At 32.4% G+C, this 17,059-nt stretch overlaps 1 protein-coding gene across 1 annotated transcript in view; it reads left to right on the forward strand.

Annotated features, from left to right (window-relative positions):
* Nucleotides 1-17,059, forward strand: part of Spmip7 (sperm microtubule inner protein 7) — a 63,956-nt gene that overhangs the window by 1,912 nt on the left and 44,985 nt on the right. Inside the window, exon 3 of the mRNA XM_076854334.2 lies at nucleotides 8,855-8,952. Coding sequence (XP_076710449.1) covers nucleotides 8,855-8,952 — 98 coding nt within the window. The remainder of the gene's footprint in view (nucleotides 1-8,854; nucleotides 8,953-17,059) is intronic.

Raw genomic sequence — 17,059 nt, forward strand, 5'->3', positions numbered from 1 at the left:
CGAGAATTAGCTCCAAAGGAAACCCTCAGGGACTTTTTCCTGTATTAAAATATGTCTGATAGACAGGGAGGGAAAAAAAAGGCTTTGAGTATGTGAAAAGGAAAAGGCCAAATGACATAGCAGGAAGTGCTTGAATTGCTCCAATGTCAAAGATGGCAATACCTTGCCATGGCTTTGTTTCAGCACCCAACCAGACTGGAAGTTAGCCATGTATTAGTATGGTAGGGATTCATGGTTTCTGCCCTTTCTTCCTGGAGAAAGGCCATACAAGAAACCAGGAGAGGATAGGAATAAAGGAAAAAGTAATCAAAATGAAAATCCCCACAAGATAACTCCTCAGCCCTACCATCCAGAGACTGTTAGACCAGAAGGAAGAATTTTAAGAGATTTAAGCATGAGAGTTGATTTTAATTTATACTCATTGTGGTTTTAGCATTTAGACTCACAGAAATTTCTGAGTTATAGAATTTTTCTATAAAAAGTATAGAAATTGCAACAACCTATCTTAAGAATAATTCTATATTCCATCTATGGAAATATTGTATTACTGAGAATCAAATGTACTTATATCTACAAATGACAAATACTGTCTTAAGTGCTAAAAATGTTTACGTATTGGGAATGAGGGAAATACCGATAGTTCATCTCACCAACCCAATACATTCTTACTGATTATGAACTATAGATTCTTTTCTAGTCTATCAAGAAAGGAGCTTGAACTCAACCTTTGCTAACATTTCAATGCATAATACTATATTTATTCTAAGGTAACTAAAGTCATTCTTCTCATTTAATTCAAGAATGGCATTTACCTTGTAAGCTGAAAACTCCAGTTTAGTATAATTTTAAAGGCAATATTGTCAATTTGTGTATGTTCTTCTCAGAGTGGACTCTTAAAACATTACTCCAAGAAGTTTAAGTGTAAGAAGTAGTTTGGTAAGCTACCAAATTACTGAAGTGTTGTTAAAAAGTCTTTGGCTCATCTGGTCTGTGTGTTTTACTGTTTGAATCAGTACCATAGGAATTCAGAGAATAGGCTCTAGGATTATGGCTATCTACTCTTTACACCTGCAATTCTCTTTATACCCATATATTCTTATTAAAATTCACATAATAATACTTCATAGTATAAGTATTTGATATAATTCATGTAAAATATCTGAAGTAAGAAAGGAAACATAAGGTCAGATAGTACAATTTTTATTCACTTCTTACAAAAACTGAGGATAATAGTACTTATAAAAGTGTAAGAATTAAATGAATTAGGACAAGTAAAATTCCTAGAACCTGGTAAAGGACTCAGTCCATAGTAAATATTATTATTATTAACCATAAACAGTTTCAAAGAATAATACTTGGGGATTGATTACAATATTTGTTTTAGAGTTTAAATGACTTTGTAGATCCTAGAAGTAATTATTAATTTTAAATGGTACATTTAAATTTCTGATAAGCAATATCTCACAATTAATCACATCACATACCAGTATGCTTTTCAGTTAACTTTCACAAATATCAAAATAAGATCATAAAAACTTTTATTTCTGACTTCTTGTCCTATGCCAACCCTGTCTAAACCTTTAACTGGGTTCAGTACATCCTTTCTGTTCTGGTTTGACTCTTATTCACTCTAATCAACTGTTCTAAACTTAATTCTAATTGTATTCAAAGGCTGTTTTAGACGTTGCCTATCATTGTAGCAGATAGCTCAGTCTTTACTACCACAGAGAAAATAGAGGTAATCTATTATCACCTCCTTGATTTTCCTCCCATTTGCCTCCTGATAGCAATATTTGTACCTTTAAATGTGCCTTTTTTCTTTTTTTAGCCATTATCTTAGCTCAAGATATTATAACAAAATACCAAAGATTGGGTGGATAAATCAACAGACATTTATTTCTCAAAATTCAGGAGACTGGGATATCAAAGTTAAAGGAATAGATAGATTCAGTTCTTGGTGAAGGTCCTCTACCTGGTTTACAGAGGCTGCTTTTATCCTGTGTCCTCAGATAGCAGAGAGAAAGATCTAGTTTTTTATCCTTAAAAGGAAACCAATTATACTGTGGTAGTCTGACCCTCTTTACCTCATCTTAATCTAATTACTTCCCAAAGGCCCCAACTCCAAATAATATCACCCTGGGGGTTACAATTTCAACATGTGAATTTGAAGGGACACAAAAAATTGCTCCATAACAACCATCTTACCATTTTGAAGTATATAGTTCATTGGTATTAAGTATATTCACAATGTGCAAACATCACTACCATCGATCTCAAGAACGTGCTTCATCTTGCAAAATTGAAACTCTATATCCATTCAGGAATGACTGTGTAATTCCCTGTAACCATGAACACTGCCAGCCACCATTATATTTTCTGGCATTGTTGATTTGACTACTTTAGTTTCATTGTGTAAGTAAAATCATACAGTATTTATCTTTTGTGACTGACTTATTTAGTTTAGTATAACATCCTCAAGTTTCATCCATGATGTAGCATGTGTCAGAAATTCCTTCCTTCTCAAAGCTGCATAATATTCTATTTTATCTATGTACTACATTTTATTTACCGATTCACCCATCAATGTATAAATGGAATGCTTTACCTTTTGGTTATAATAAATGATACTGCTATGATTATGATTTTGCAAATTTCTTTTTGACACCTGGTTTTAAGTGGGGGGAGGCAGTCCTCTTTAAAACCCAGAAATAGAAATGCTGAATCATATGGCATTCTATTTTTAACTTATTAGAAACTACCATACCATTTTCTGTTGGGCTGTATTATTTTTTTTTACTACTAAAAATGCACAATTCCAGTTCCTTGAATTTATGGACTAAATCCTACTTGACCATGGTGCATAATCCTTTTAATGTGATGTTAACTATTGTTTGATAGTATTCCATGAAGGATTTTTGCATCAACATTTATCAAAGATATTTGGAATTTTCTTTACCTGTAGTGTCTTTGTCTGATTTTTATATTAATATAATGTTGGTCTTACATAATGAATTTAAAATGTATTCCTTTTCAATTTCTTTGAAAGGTTACAAGGAAGATTTGTGCTAATTCTTTAAATGTTTGGTAGGATTCACCAATGAAGCCATCTATTCCTAGGCTTTCATTTATTTTTTGTTTAGTGCTGATTCTGTCTTTTTACATAGTTCGTAGTTCATAGTTTCTGTTTCTTCATGATTCAGTTTGGGTGAGTCATGTGTGTCTCTAGACCTTCATCCATTTCATCTAGGTAACCCAGTTTCTTAGTGCACAATTATTCACAGAACTCTTTTACAATCATTTTTGTTTCAGTAAAACCAATTGTAATGACTCCTTCATTTCTGGGTTTAGTTTTTGGATTCTTTTCATTTTTACTTTGTCAATCTTGCTAAATGTTTGTCAACTTTGATGACTTTTTTTTCAAAGAACAAAATTTTGGTTTCATTGATTTTTCTCTGTTGTGTTTCCATTTTTATTTTTTTAATACATGCTCTAATTTTTGTTATTTTCTTTTTCTATGGGATCATTTTGCTCCTCTTTATCTCACTCCTTTTGAGGTATAAATTTCAGTTTCTTTTAAAAGATTTTCCTTCTATATTAATGTAGGTATTTATTACTATGAACTTCCCCCTTCTGATTTAGCTGCATTCCATAAATTTGGATGTGTTGTGTTTTCATTTTCATTTGTCTTCATGTATTTCCTGATTTTCTTTCTAATTTCCTCTTTGATCCAAAGAAGACTCTTGTTTAATAGTGTATTGTATAATTTCCACGTTTCTGAATTTTCCCGTTTTATTTATTATTGATTCCTAGTTTATTTCCACTGTGGTCAGTAAAGGATTTTGACATCATTTAAGTCTTAAATTTGTTAACACTGATTTTGTGAACTAACATGAAATATCCTGGAAAATGATTTTTTTTCTTTAGTAAGGATGTATTTTCTGCTGCTGTTGTGTGGAATGTTTTTATATGTCTCTTAGGCACATCTGTTCTATGTGTTACTTAAATCCTCTGCTTCTTTATTGATCTTCTGTTTGGAGGTTACATCAATTGTTGTAAGTGGTATATTGATATATCCTACTAATACTGTAATGCTATATATTTTTCTTTTAGTTCTGATTCTCTTTATCCTGCTGAGCACTTTGTTATATATATATAAATGACAGCAGAATGTATTATAATTCATATTACACATATAGAGCACAACTCTTCATATCTCTCCTATAAAAAGTATATTCACACCAATTTGTATCTTAATACATGTACTTTGGATAATGATATCCATCACATTCCAGAATCATTTCTAACTCCCTGCCTCCTCCCTTCCCCTCCCACCCCTCTTCCCTATCTAGAGTTCATCTATTCTTCCCATGCTCCCTCTCCCTAACCCACTATGAATCAGTATTCTTATATCAGAGAAAACATTCAGTATTTGTTTTGGGGGGGATTGACTTACTTCACTTAGCATTATCTTCTCCAACTCCATCCATTTACCTACAAATGCCATGATTTTATTCTTTTTTATTGCTAAGTAATATTCCATTGTGTATATTTGTCACATTTTTTATCCATTCATCTGCTGAAGGGCATCTAGGTTGGTTCCACAGTTTAGGTATTGTGAATTGTGCTGCTATAAACGTTGATGTGGCTGTGTCCCTATAGTATGCTGTTTTTAAGTCCTTTGGATATAGAGAAGAGAGATAGCTGAGTCAAATGGTGGTTCCATTCCCAGTTTTCAAATGAATCTCCATACTGCTTTCCATATTGGCCACACCAATTTGCAATCCCACCAGCAATGTATGAGTGTACCTTTTCCTCCACATCCTCATCAACATTTATTGTTGTTTGTATTCGTAATAGCTACCATTCTGGCAGGAGTGAGATGAAATCTTATAGTAGTTTTGATTTGCATTTCTCTAATTGCTAGAGATGATGAACATTTTTTCATATATTTGTTGATTGATTGTATATACTTTTCTGAGAAGTGTCTGTTCAGGTCCTTGGTCCATTTATTGATTGAGTTATTTGGTTTTTTGGTGTTCTTATATACCGTAGAGATTATGCTCTATTTAATGTGTGAGGGGTAAAAATTTGCTCCCAAAATGTAGGCTCTCTATTCACCTCATAGATTTTTTTTTTGGCTGAGAAGAAAATTTTTTATTTGAATCCATCCCATTTCTTGATTCTTGATTTTAATTCTTACACTATAGGGGTCTTACTAAGGAAGTTGGGGCCTAATCTGACATGATGAAGTTTAGGGCCTACTTTTTCTTCTGTAAAATGCAGAGTCTCTGGTTTAATTCCTAGGTCCTTGATCCACTTTTAGTTGAGTTTTGTGCATGGTGAGAGATAGGGGTTTAATTTTATTTTATTGCATGTGGATTTCCAGTTTTCCCTGCATCATTTGTTGAAGGTGCTCTCTTTTCTCCAATGTATGTTTTTGGCACCTTTGTCTAATATAAGATAATTGTAATTTTGTGGGTTAGTCTCTGTGTCCTCTATTCTGCACTATTGGTCTACCAGTCTGTCTTGGTGTGCTGAGAAACTTTATGATAGTTATTTTGAATTTTTGTTAGATAAACACATAACTCCACTTTGTTAGTATTAATCTCTGAAGATTTAACTTCTTCCTTTGTGTGGAGGATCTTTGCCTGATTCTTCATGTTCCTTGAGTCTCTTTGTAGCTAAGACAAATCAGGCACCTCTTCTAGTCTTTGAGAACTGGCTTTGTTAACAAAGACCTCCACTCATCATCCTGATCAGAGTTTCTACCAGTTTTTTCCCTTTCAAGGGAAACTGAAAGATGATAATTTATGATGCTTGCTCTATGCCAAACATGGGGTGAGCTATGGTTTCTAACACTCAGAATTCCATCTTATTATCCCACAGGCAGCTGGACTTTACCAAACCCATTAGAGCTTCAGAGATATTCTGGTTCTTTAGGTATCTCCAGAGAAGTCAAGTGTTGAATCAACTCTTTCTATAATTTATGACTCTGGATCTATGGTACTACCTCTAGATGTAGATCTATGATAAGCTACCAGCCTAATTCATTGTCTTTGTGTTCTCCAAGTGTCTAGACTATGCCAGCACCACATAGCTCCAGATTGGTAAGATAGATGGTATTTCTTTGGACAACTCTAAAAAAGGTGGAACACTGGACACCTGGATAAATTGACTCTCTTCGCGGGGATTTTTCATCTGCTCACTTTGTACTAATTATGCAAAGAATCTAGGATTTACTAGCCCAAACTGCCATTTTTTTACTCTCTTGGGTCTCTCATTGTGCCAATTCTTTTAGGACTCCCAGATTGATGCAAAAGAAGTCAGTTTTCTGGGGAGCACCCTTGGAAAAGATTTGAGTGCTGGAAATGGGAACCAATTTCCTTTTTCCCAGAGTAAAACAAGTTAAGGGTCTCTTGTATGACACTATACTCAAAGATAATAAATGATTTCTTTAAGCTAGTAGGTTTTGGGTGGTTCATTTTTCAGCAGTAGATGCTAAATCACTATGGAAGAAAGGATAGCATCAGAAAAGGACTTTGACCTAAATATGATTATCCTGAAGTGGTAGCTATAATTCCTCATACACCTCTGTACAAAAATTACATTTTTTGTTTTATTTTCCTACTTTCCGCATTTTTCAAAGCAGTTGCTCAAATGACTCCAAATAAGGTGAATGACTAAGAGCTATCCTGCATCTTCTGGCAGAGTGTTTCATTTGCCTATATATGTTATAGATTAAATTATGCATATGGTTCTCAAAATCAAAATGATTATGTGATTCATCACTACCTTTTTCCCTTTGCCTTGGCCACTCACCACTGCATCTGTATTAGTTTCCTCTTGCTGCTCTAACATATTGTTGCAAACAAATTAGCTGCTTAAAACAATACCCATTAATTATATGAAAATATTGTGGAACAGAAATGTGTGTAATCTCAATTGAGTCTTCTGTTTAGGATCTAACCATTCAAGGTATTATCTTGACTCTTACCTAAAATCTGCTTTCAATCTCATTCAGATCATTTTAGCCTACAGTTCCTTGTATCTGAAGGGTCTTCTTCCTTGTTCAGTGTCAGCCAGGGTACTCTCTTAGCCTCTGGAGGTCACCCACATCCTCCTTATGTAGCCTTCAAAGTCAGGCCCTTATGACATTCTAATCTCTCTTATTGGCCCTTCCAAATCCACAAACCATTCATCATCATACACTTTTCCTTGCCAATCTCCTGTGCATATTCTATCTTGATATCCTAGTCAAATATTGACCAGGTCATAATTATTATTAAAATGATATATGATCCAGAGTCATATATTATAGAAAGAGTTGATTCAACACTTGACTTTTCTGGAGATACCCAAAGAACTAGAAATTTTGCCCATTCCATTATATTCTTTAATTGTAGTTTTCATCTGTGATGGTAGTCATTAGAGGTGAGGAAAATGAAGCTCAAAAGAGTTACTAACCTAGAGGATCTTGCCTGATTCTTCATTTTCCTTAGCTCTCTTTGTAGCTGTTTGTGTATTAGACAAGGCAGGCACCTCTTTGGTTCCTTAATAACTGGCCTTTTAAAAATGAAAACCTATACTTATCATCCTGGTCAGAAATTTTATCAATTCTTTCCCTCTGAAGGGAAGCTGAGAGATGTGTATTTATTTTGCTTGCTGTATGTAATTTTAAGGTGAATTTTATTTTCCTTCATTAACTCATATAGACTACTCTGGCACGTAGGCAAGAAAGAACATCCATTATTTGGACCCATGATAAATTAGTCTGTTATTGAGCTCCACCAGAGTAGGGATCCACAACTGGACACTGAGCTTCTGTGCTGTCACAGCCATCTCTTGCTATTTCTCTCTCCCATTCTTTCCCATCTTTGTACTGTCCAACTAGCTCCCAAATTCATGCAGCAAATCTCTAAAGTAGAGGACAAAGTCAGAAGCGTCTTTTATCCCATGGGGTTGGAGAAATAATTGCTATGGAAATACTAGAAATACTACCATTATTTTTTGCCTAGAATAGTCTCCTATGCAAACCACAGTAATTTCCCAGAGTTATCAAACTCTCTAACAACCTCCAAGGGCACTTCATCTACGGGTTAAGTTCAAAGCTTTCCTCTGCTGATTTCTGTCTTATTTCTATTGATTACCTTCCACCATTCCCTGTATACCACTTCATGAAGCATTTTGTAATTCCTTAATGCTGTGATACTATCACAGGATAGACCTATCGTTGCAAATGTTATTTGCCTGCCTATATAATATGTCATATGGATTTTTCAAATTAGGTCCTACTTAATTTTCAAGATAAGACCAGGTGTTATCTTCAAGAAAGTCTCTACTACCATGTCTGAATATTTCATTTGCTCTTGGGTACCTCAAAGTCAGAAACTTTTTTTTTCATCTTTATATATCCATGACCTTCCACTTTGGGTACAATAAGTACTTTTTGAAGACTGATTTTATATTTTGATGAAATATTTTATATTGGTAGTCTCTTGGGACTTTGATAATCTAGAATTAGCTAAATTAGGTGCTTAGTCATCACACTCATTTTATGTTATAATCATCCCCAGAATGTCTACATATACACATGTACAGATTTGAGGTACCCAACAGATCTCTTCCAATAATAAATAAAAAATACTAAATAAGTCTCCAATGTTATAATTATACTAACTTACAAGTTCCAGAATTATTCTGCCTTTACTCCTGAGAGATCCAGAAAAGATATTATATAATCCATTACAAATCAATTATCACCATAAAACTTAGGTCTCTAATAGGAAGTAGTGCTGTTAGAAAAGAAATTTCTTCATTATGCTTTTAACCAAAGTACAGGAATTTTGGTTTTCAGGTTGGACAAGCCCACTAAAAGTTACTCCTTTACAACCTCTTCATGAAGGATGCTCAATAAATCACACCTACACATTTGATGAGGATGCAACATGTACAGTAAGACTGTCTTACTATGTGGGATAATACAATATTTCTTATTAGTATATTTTATTATGTGTACTTGGTATTTTATTTCTCAGAAAATGACTACTATTTATAAAATACTTCTTATATGCCTGACACTGTTTAGACCTGCTTAGTTCTTGCATTTTTTTTTTTTTGCTTATATTCTGACATACCTACAATATTATAGGGAAGGGATGAGGGAGTAGATGCTGGTTGTTCCCAACCCAAACTCCCTCTACTGAAGAGTGTACATAACCAAAGTAGCAGTGAGTGATGACTATTAAAAGGCTAACAAGCACTATCTGATAGACTGTACCCTCCCACAGTATATCATTTGAACACCAACCCTGACTCGATTCATGCTTCTAAATAAGGTAGTATTGTGAGAGAATGGAAAACAAAGACATTTAAAGTATGTGCCATAAATGTTTCCTCTACTCAAGATACCATGCACCCATGGAAAGTCTTTGTTTTTCCTCATCCTGTGCAATTTTCTTTTATTAAAAAAATCATGAAATCAGAAATCAGGGTAATTCAGCCTGTTTGGGAATGTTATGAATTCAGAAAAAATACAGAATGTGATTGGAAAGAAAATTAAATTTTGTATTTGTTAGTTTTACTTATTCCATCTTTAAACTCATCAAAGGATTCATTACTTCTATAGATAATTTCTATGAGAGAAATAAAAGTGAATATAAAAAAGTGAAGATATTGGTGCCCTTTTTTTTCATTTAAGCTACAAATTCATGGCAAAGTTCCAAGCCCTGTCTAGTTATTTTAGGATTAGAATTCTAAACTAGTGCTTCTAATGGGAATCTTTACTAGAATATTTATATAAATTTGTTTTTATTAATGACAAATGAATCTAGATATTTTATTCCAGTAGTGGAAATTTAGTAACATGGGTCAAAATCTCCAGTGACAAAAACAAACAATTAATATTTAGTTTTTTAAAGTAAGAGGTCGTAAGGTAGAGATAAAATTGTTATTGTTGGAGGGAAATTTCAATTTCCCAACAAGAGCATAAAATTCTAAAATTTAAGCCTGGCGCTTAAGGTCACTTTGGCCTTGCAGGAATATATTGTTCCCAAATAAGTAACTGAAATTTTGATTCAAATTTTTGTTAATATCATAGGATCATAAGTTGAAGCTAATCTATATAGATCACCCATTACTTTTGGCTGATTACTTGTAATTCTGTGGTGTAGAAATAAGGAAAGATCAATAGTATAAATCCCTTGAATATTGTACCATGGCTAAGTCAAGGTAAATGAGAAAACTTAAGTCTTGAACTAAAATGAAGGTGATCCCAGATTTCTATTATTCCCAGGAACTAGGCAGAGGCAAATAAAATTCTTCTTTGGAAGAAGATAATATCTTAATAAATCTCAAAGTATTTCTATGAATGACTTTTAAAATATAATGTTTGACATGCAATTAATAGTATCTAAACAAATAAGGATAAGTTCATCACAAGTGAGAATCAATGGAAATTAGAGAAAACAGAAAGGGATAACACATTGATTACAAAAAATGTAAATATCACATGATACTCATGGAGAAAAAGTTGAGCTCACAATTTTCACAAAGAAACTGTAAATTATCAAATATGAAATTAGCAAAGTGGTAGGTAGGGAGAATAGTCCCAGAACTGAAAAACACAATAAATGAAGAACTTGGTTGATGGGTACAATAATAAATGAAACATAGTAGGAAAAGTAGAGAACTGATAGATAAGTCAGAAGAAACTATACAATGTCATTATACAATATACAAAAATGTAGAAAATAGAGAAGTAAAAGTCAGAAACATAAACAATAGAATGAGAAAAAATAGATGGGCTTATTGGGAAGCTCAAAAAAAAGTGAGATAGAATAGGGCAAAAGAGGCATGTGAAGGTACAGTTGTTATATCTATATTTATTTCTGGGGCTCTCAGAAGCACACTTTCACATTCTCTGCTGTATATTGAGGTCAGAGTGTGGTTTCACACAAGTAAGCCAAAGATAACAGTGATGATAACATTTGTGACAGTGGCAGAACCAACACCAATGGTATTGGCAGAAAAAGTTTTAAAACAGACACAAGTCATGGAGAACATGAGAATGGAAAGAAATAGAAAATTTCAGAAAGTTTGCCTTTTTGCATATTTTTTTAGTAATTGCTTTAATTGAAATCTGGACATCAGTAGTATCTTTTGTTCAGTTGAATATGAAGAAATTTAGGAAATTGAGACTTACATTATACTATTGGTATTGAAAAATCTTATACTAGGTTTTACTAGCATTTTATTAGGGCATAAATATAGTTGTTCTTCAATGTCATTAGTCCTGTCAGAAGTACTTAAAAACATCTCAATTAGAAGAAAGAATTCCATTGCATCAGATTCTAAGAACAAATAGAGGATAATAATAGAAGCAAGATAATAGATACTAGAAAAAAGAATATCATTTCAGAAAATTATATAGATTGTTATTCTGTGGACCTAAAATCCAAAACACTCCAAAAAAAAGCTGAAGATGCATAAAATTTGGAAGCTTATAGGACTCTAAGTGGAAGAGATAGTATATTAGAAAAATTCATATCCCAATGAAAATTATACCATAATGTCAATCATATAATATACCAACATTATAATAAAAAAGAATATGACCCACAATGCATAAATTTCTGCTACCACTAGAGAAGAATTAAGCACAATTTCTGAAGTAATTGCCTCCAGGATAAAGAAGAACAAATTGGATAGATTACAGAGTAAAATAATCTCAACAGTGATATTTTGCATTGATTGTATCTTCGCTGGTATTTTTTGCCATCAATTACTAAATTAGTTTCAAATATACTGCTTAAAAACATAAAGCTTAAGATGTTTGTAACATTTATCTACCTAATCAGGAAAAAATTCAGAAAAAAATCACAAATATTTCGAGGGAATTTGGAAATGACTATACTTAAATTACATTTCAAAATAAAGGGGTAGTGTGTAAAATACCTTTTAGGACATAAGCAAACTACATGGGCTACTATAGTGCAAAATGATACCTTGCATGTCATATTGGTAATATCATAGCTACAGTCATTAGGCATTTGTTTAAACTTAGAAAACATACATAATTACTGGTGTTTGAGTATATTTGCCCTTTGCTGATTATGCAACATTTCATCAATAATTTTAGTATTAAATTGTTTTTATGAAATAGCCATTAAGGCTCTCTCCATTGGTATTGATTATCAATGTATAAAAATTACCCTGGTCTTCCTATAAATGAAGTGTGAACTATTTTAACTTTTATGATGAAGGTTTTTTATATGATTTGTCTATTTATGGCTAACAAATAGTTTTTTTAGAAACATTTATTTAAAAAAAATAAAGTAGGTACAATGTCATGTCACTATCACTAAATAGCAATAAATGTTTTCCTTTGTGTCAGGGATAGCATTCAGTCATTATAATATTGTATTAATAAAGGTTGATTATTTTTATTAGGATCAAAATCAAACAGACTTTATATTTTACCATGTATACTTCAAACATAGCATTTCAATAATTTGTGCATGTGACTCTATATATTAGGTAACCCCCCCCAAATAAGCTGGTAAGAAAGTTGTGATATTTTGAATCATTAAAATACAGCAATGATTTTGTTGATACAACACTAATATTTATTTGAATAAGAATAATTCATGTTGTGGATTCCAGAATACTATTACTTTTATAAAGCAATATTTTTAGAAAAAACTTAGGAGTAACATACCAAAAGAACTCTAATATATTCTGTCATTTGGAATTCTATTCCCACTGAAATATATTTCAAAAATGAAGATTAAAGGAAACATTTTTTAAAATTATTTTTATAAAGGAGAAACTTTAGATAAATAAAATCAGAGTTTACTCAAAAGTAGGCAAAAACTAAAGAAAATGTTGAGCTATTCATCCATCAACAGAAAAAAGACACAGTTGTCAGACACATAGGGAGGAATGGAATGTAAAAAAAGGACCAAGTGTATGGTTAACATTAAAGACTATATCAAAGAAGAGTAAAGCCTTATAGGGTTTAATTACATGCATAGCTAGAATTAAAATATGAGAATAATTTGGTATGTGTTTAGGGAAAGATCAGTGACATTCAATGTAAAAGATTCTTCACATTTTGGGGGTCGAGGGTAAAAGTATTAATATTGTTAGTCATTGAAAATATAAATATTTGTATTATTATTTGTAAGATAAAAACCAAATTAGTAGAAAAACGATATACAACACTAACAAAATTAATGGAAAATTGATCTAAAGAAAAAAGAGGTAGACATGGTAAAAAATATCAAGTAGTGGTTTTAAACTCAGGCTAATCAGCAAAATAATTTTAAGTTGTGGAACCAATCTAGATGCCCTTCAGTAGAGGAATGGATAAAGAAAATGTGGCATATATACATAATAGAATATTACTCATCGTTAAAAGAGAATAAAATCATGGCATTTTCAGGTAAGTGGATGGAGTTGGAGTGAAGTTATCCAATCCACCCCCTCCCAAAAAAATGCTGAATGTTTTCTCTGATATAAGGAGTCTGCCTCATAGTGGGGTATGTAGGGGGAGCATGTGAGGAATAAACAAACACTAGATAGGGCAGAGGGGTGGGAGGTAAAGGTAGGGTGCAGGGGGTTAGCAGGATGGTGGAATGTGATGGACATCATTATGCAAAGTACATGTATGAAGACATGAATTGGTGTGAACATACTTTATAAACAAACAGAGATATGAAAAATTGTGCTCTATATGAGTAATAGGAATTGTAATGCATTCTGCTATCATGTATTTAAAAATAAAATTAATTAAAAAATAATTTTAAGGGGCCTGGGTTGTGGCTCAGTGGTAGAGCGCTTGCCTAGCATGCATGAGGCACTGGGTTTGAATCCCTGCACCACGTAAAAATAAAAACAAATAAAATAAAGGTATTGTTTCCATCTACAACTAAAAACATGTTTAAAAAACAATTTTAAGTGTAAGTTTTTAAATGTTCTAGTTAGAAGACAAATTGTAATACGAATTGAAAAAACACACATATGTACTGTTTACTAGAAACTAAAGCTCACATAAAGGTGGCAAATAAAACCTGCAAAAATTATGGGAAAAGGCATATAAACATACCATTTTTGCAGGAAATATACATTAAAAAGTACCATGTACTGTGTCATAAAACAAGTCACCACAAATTGCACATATTTTAAATTATATAGAGTATGCTCTTAGATCATAAGACAATTACGGCTGAACAAAAGACCCTTGCATATTTATATCTGAAAATGCTAAAATATATTTATGAATGGGTTATGAGCCAAAAAACATAAAGGAAAAAAATATTTTCATCAGAATGATAATAAAAATGTTATAGTAAAATGTTTGAAATGCAACTATAATAAAATTTAGAATTCAAATATATTAAATGTATATATCAGAAGAAAACCTAACAACTCAAGAACTAAACAAGAATTCATATCTAGATGTTAGGAGAACTTGGAAAAATCAATTTAAAAAATAGATGGAAGAAAAAATAAAGGAATGACAAACATATATATCACCAATGTCATAGTTGTTTTTTTGAAAAAATAATTCAATAAATATTTGCCATGACCGATTAAGAAAAATAAAAAAAATATACCTTTGAGGGATACAAGTATAATTTTGTCTGCACAGAACTGGGCCCCTTAAATAGCCTTGAAAGCAAGGCATAACAAAACAATACAAGACAAAAAAATCTTTATCATAAATAGAAGAAAGAAAATTCTAAACTTCAAATTTACCACAAGTTAAAAAAAAAAAAAACACAAAATCCTAACGAATCAGGTCTTAAGCTCTCAACAGGAACCTTTTGTGGAAAACAAGAACAGTTTTGGAAAAATTAAATGGAAGATAAAGGAGAACTTTCAGTCTAGGATAGACTTAAAACCCACTGAGAGAAAGATACATCGACTAAGTCTGCAGGAAGAGGTTAAAAGTGCATGATCTGAGGTGAAAGGCATTGAAAGGAATTGACTATACACAAGGAAGATAAGGACAACAGCAAAGACTGTGACTCTTTGGAGATTGGGTTGTGATGGAAAAACACAATATTAACTATCCTGAAAGAGAAAACAAAATAACTTGAGGTTATGCAAACCCTCCAGTAAATACCAACAAAGAAAAAAAAAAAGTTTATTAAAGAAATTCTGTTTTTGCTACACTGACAGAAGAGGGCACCATTGCATTAAGAATACTGTAAACTATACCATCTCTATAAAGCAAATAGAAGAAAATGAAATAAATCTATTCAAAGCAAATACAAAGAAACAACAACAAAAAAATCAAGAATTAAAAGATTTTGGTGAAGAAAATTACTCCCCAGACCACCTATAAAACAAAGGCAGTATTATAATACAATACTACAAATTGAATCACATATTTTCAAACAAACATTTGAGGCTATAAAAGTCTGCCTTCATAGAGAAACTCAAAAATTGAATAAAAATAAAATGGTCAGTAAAAAATATAAGGAAAAAAAGTCATCTTAGAAAATAATTATTACATGATACAAGAGAAAAGCGTTTAGATTAAAAATTTAGCAACATGGGGCTGGGGATATGGCTCAAGCGGTATCACACTCACAAAGATGTTGTGTCCGCCGAAAACTAAAAAATAAATATTAAAATTCTCTCTCTCTCTCTCTCTCTCTCTCTCTCTCTCTCTCTCTCAAAAAAAAAAAAAAACAGAAGTCGAAGAAAGATAAGAAAGGATCCAACAGGATGAAAATGAAATAAAGAATTAGTTAAATGTGTCAGGAAATGGTCGAAGCAGAAAACAGGCACAGAAGAAACAGTGTACATTTATAATCAGAGCCTCTTGAGAAGAACAAAAAATAACTGATGGAATGTGATTAATATTTCAAAATTAGTACTAATGTTATTTTCTCAAACTTAGCATGATCAATATTTGGGGCTGCAAAATTCTCTGTTATGGAGAATGGCCCTGTGTAACCTAGGAGGATTTACAGCATTCCTGACCTCTGTCCACTAGATACTTGTAGCACATTTGAAGTGAATGAAATTTCCTACTCAAAGATCTAGGAAATGACTAACAAACAAAAGGAAATTATAAAGAAAGAAATAAAAAATAAGACAAGTAATACAGTTGAGGAGATGGAGTAATACAGTATTTTTTTCTGTATTAAACAAGTAGAAAATTGGACACATTTTAAGAAATAATGGATTCCAGAAACTAAACAAAAGGCAGTGAAGGACTGGTATCTCTAAGAAAAGGAAAATAACAATGTGAGCCCTAAAATCATACCTGCTCAACATCTGAAGGCAATATCTAAGCCACAGTCCAGGAAAGGAAAAATCTAAGCATAGCTTTACATTCTTGCTGAGTTGAATAGACAAAGATCAGAGTTCTAGAAGGTCATGGCATCCAGAAATTGCAAGGTATTATGCCAGGAAAGAGGAAGTTACAGAGAGAAGTAGGTTAATGGTGAATGGGCATCTTTGGAGATCTGCAGAGGAGATTGCTCACACCTTTCACTAAGCACCCATCTCTGCATAAAGAAGAGGAAACTCAAAAATTGTGGAAAAAAAAATCACTATCACTCCCTGAAAGCAAGGCAAGAAAAGAAGTTTCACAAACTAGAGTTGAAAAATCTTTGTAAGATATGAAAACATCCAATAGAATCTCCAAAGGATATCACCTTGTTGCTGGGCTTAACTAGCCCTACTTTAAATATTGCTCTGAACTTGTTCTACAAAGTTAAAAGTAAGCCTAAAAAGCCTCTGATTGATTCCAATTCTTAAATACATGTGTGAAAGAAAAATCCAACACTATTTAAATACTAAAACAGTCCCTAGCAATCAAAATCCTGAAGTCTAAGATAGGTTTTCAGAAAAAAATTACTTTTCACAAAAATAAACAGGAAAATATTAGCCATTCAGGAGAAAAATCAATCAAAACTGGAAGCCCCAGAAATAAGCTTAAGCAGATAATGATGCATTCAAACAGCTATTACAAACAGGTTCCCCACACTGAGGATGGTAAAGAAAATAATAACCAAGGTGAGAAAAACAGATGATATAGCGG

This window comes from Callospermophilus lateralis, chromosome 1 (genome assembly GCF_048772815.1).
Source record: "Callospermophilus lateralis isolate mCalLat2 chromosome 1, mCalLat2.hap1, whole genome shotgun sequence".
In the NCBI taxonomy this organism is placed as follows: domain Eukaryota; kingdom Metazoa; phylum Chordata; class Mammalia; order Rodentia; family Sciuridae; genus Callospermophilus; species Callospermophilus lateralis.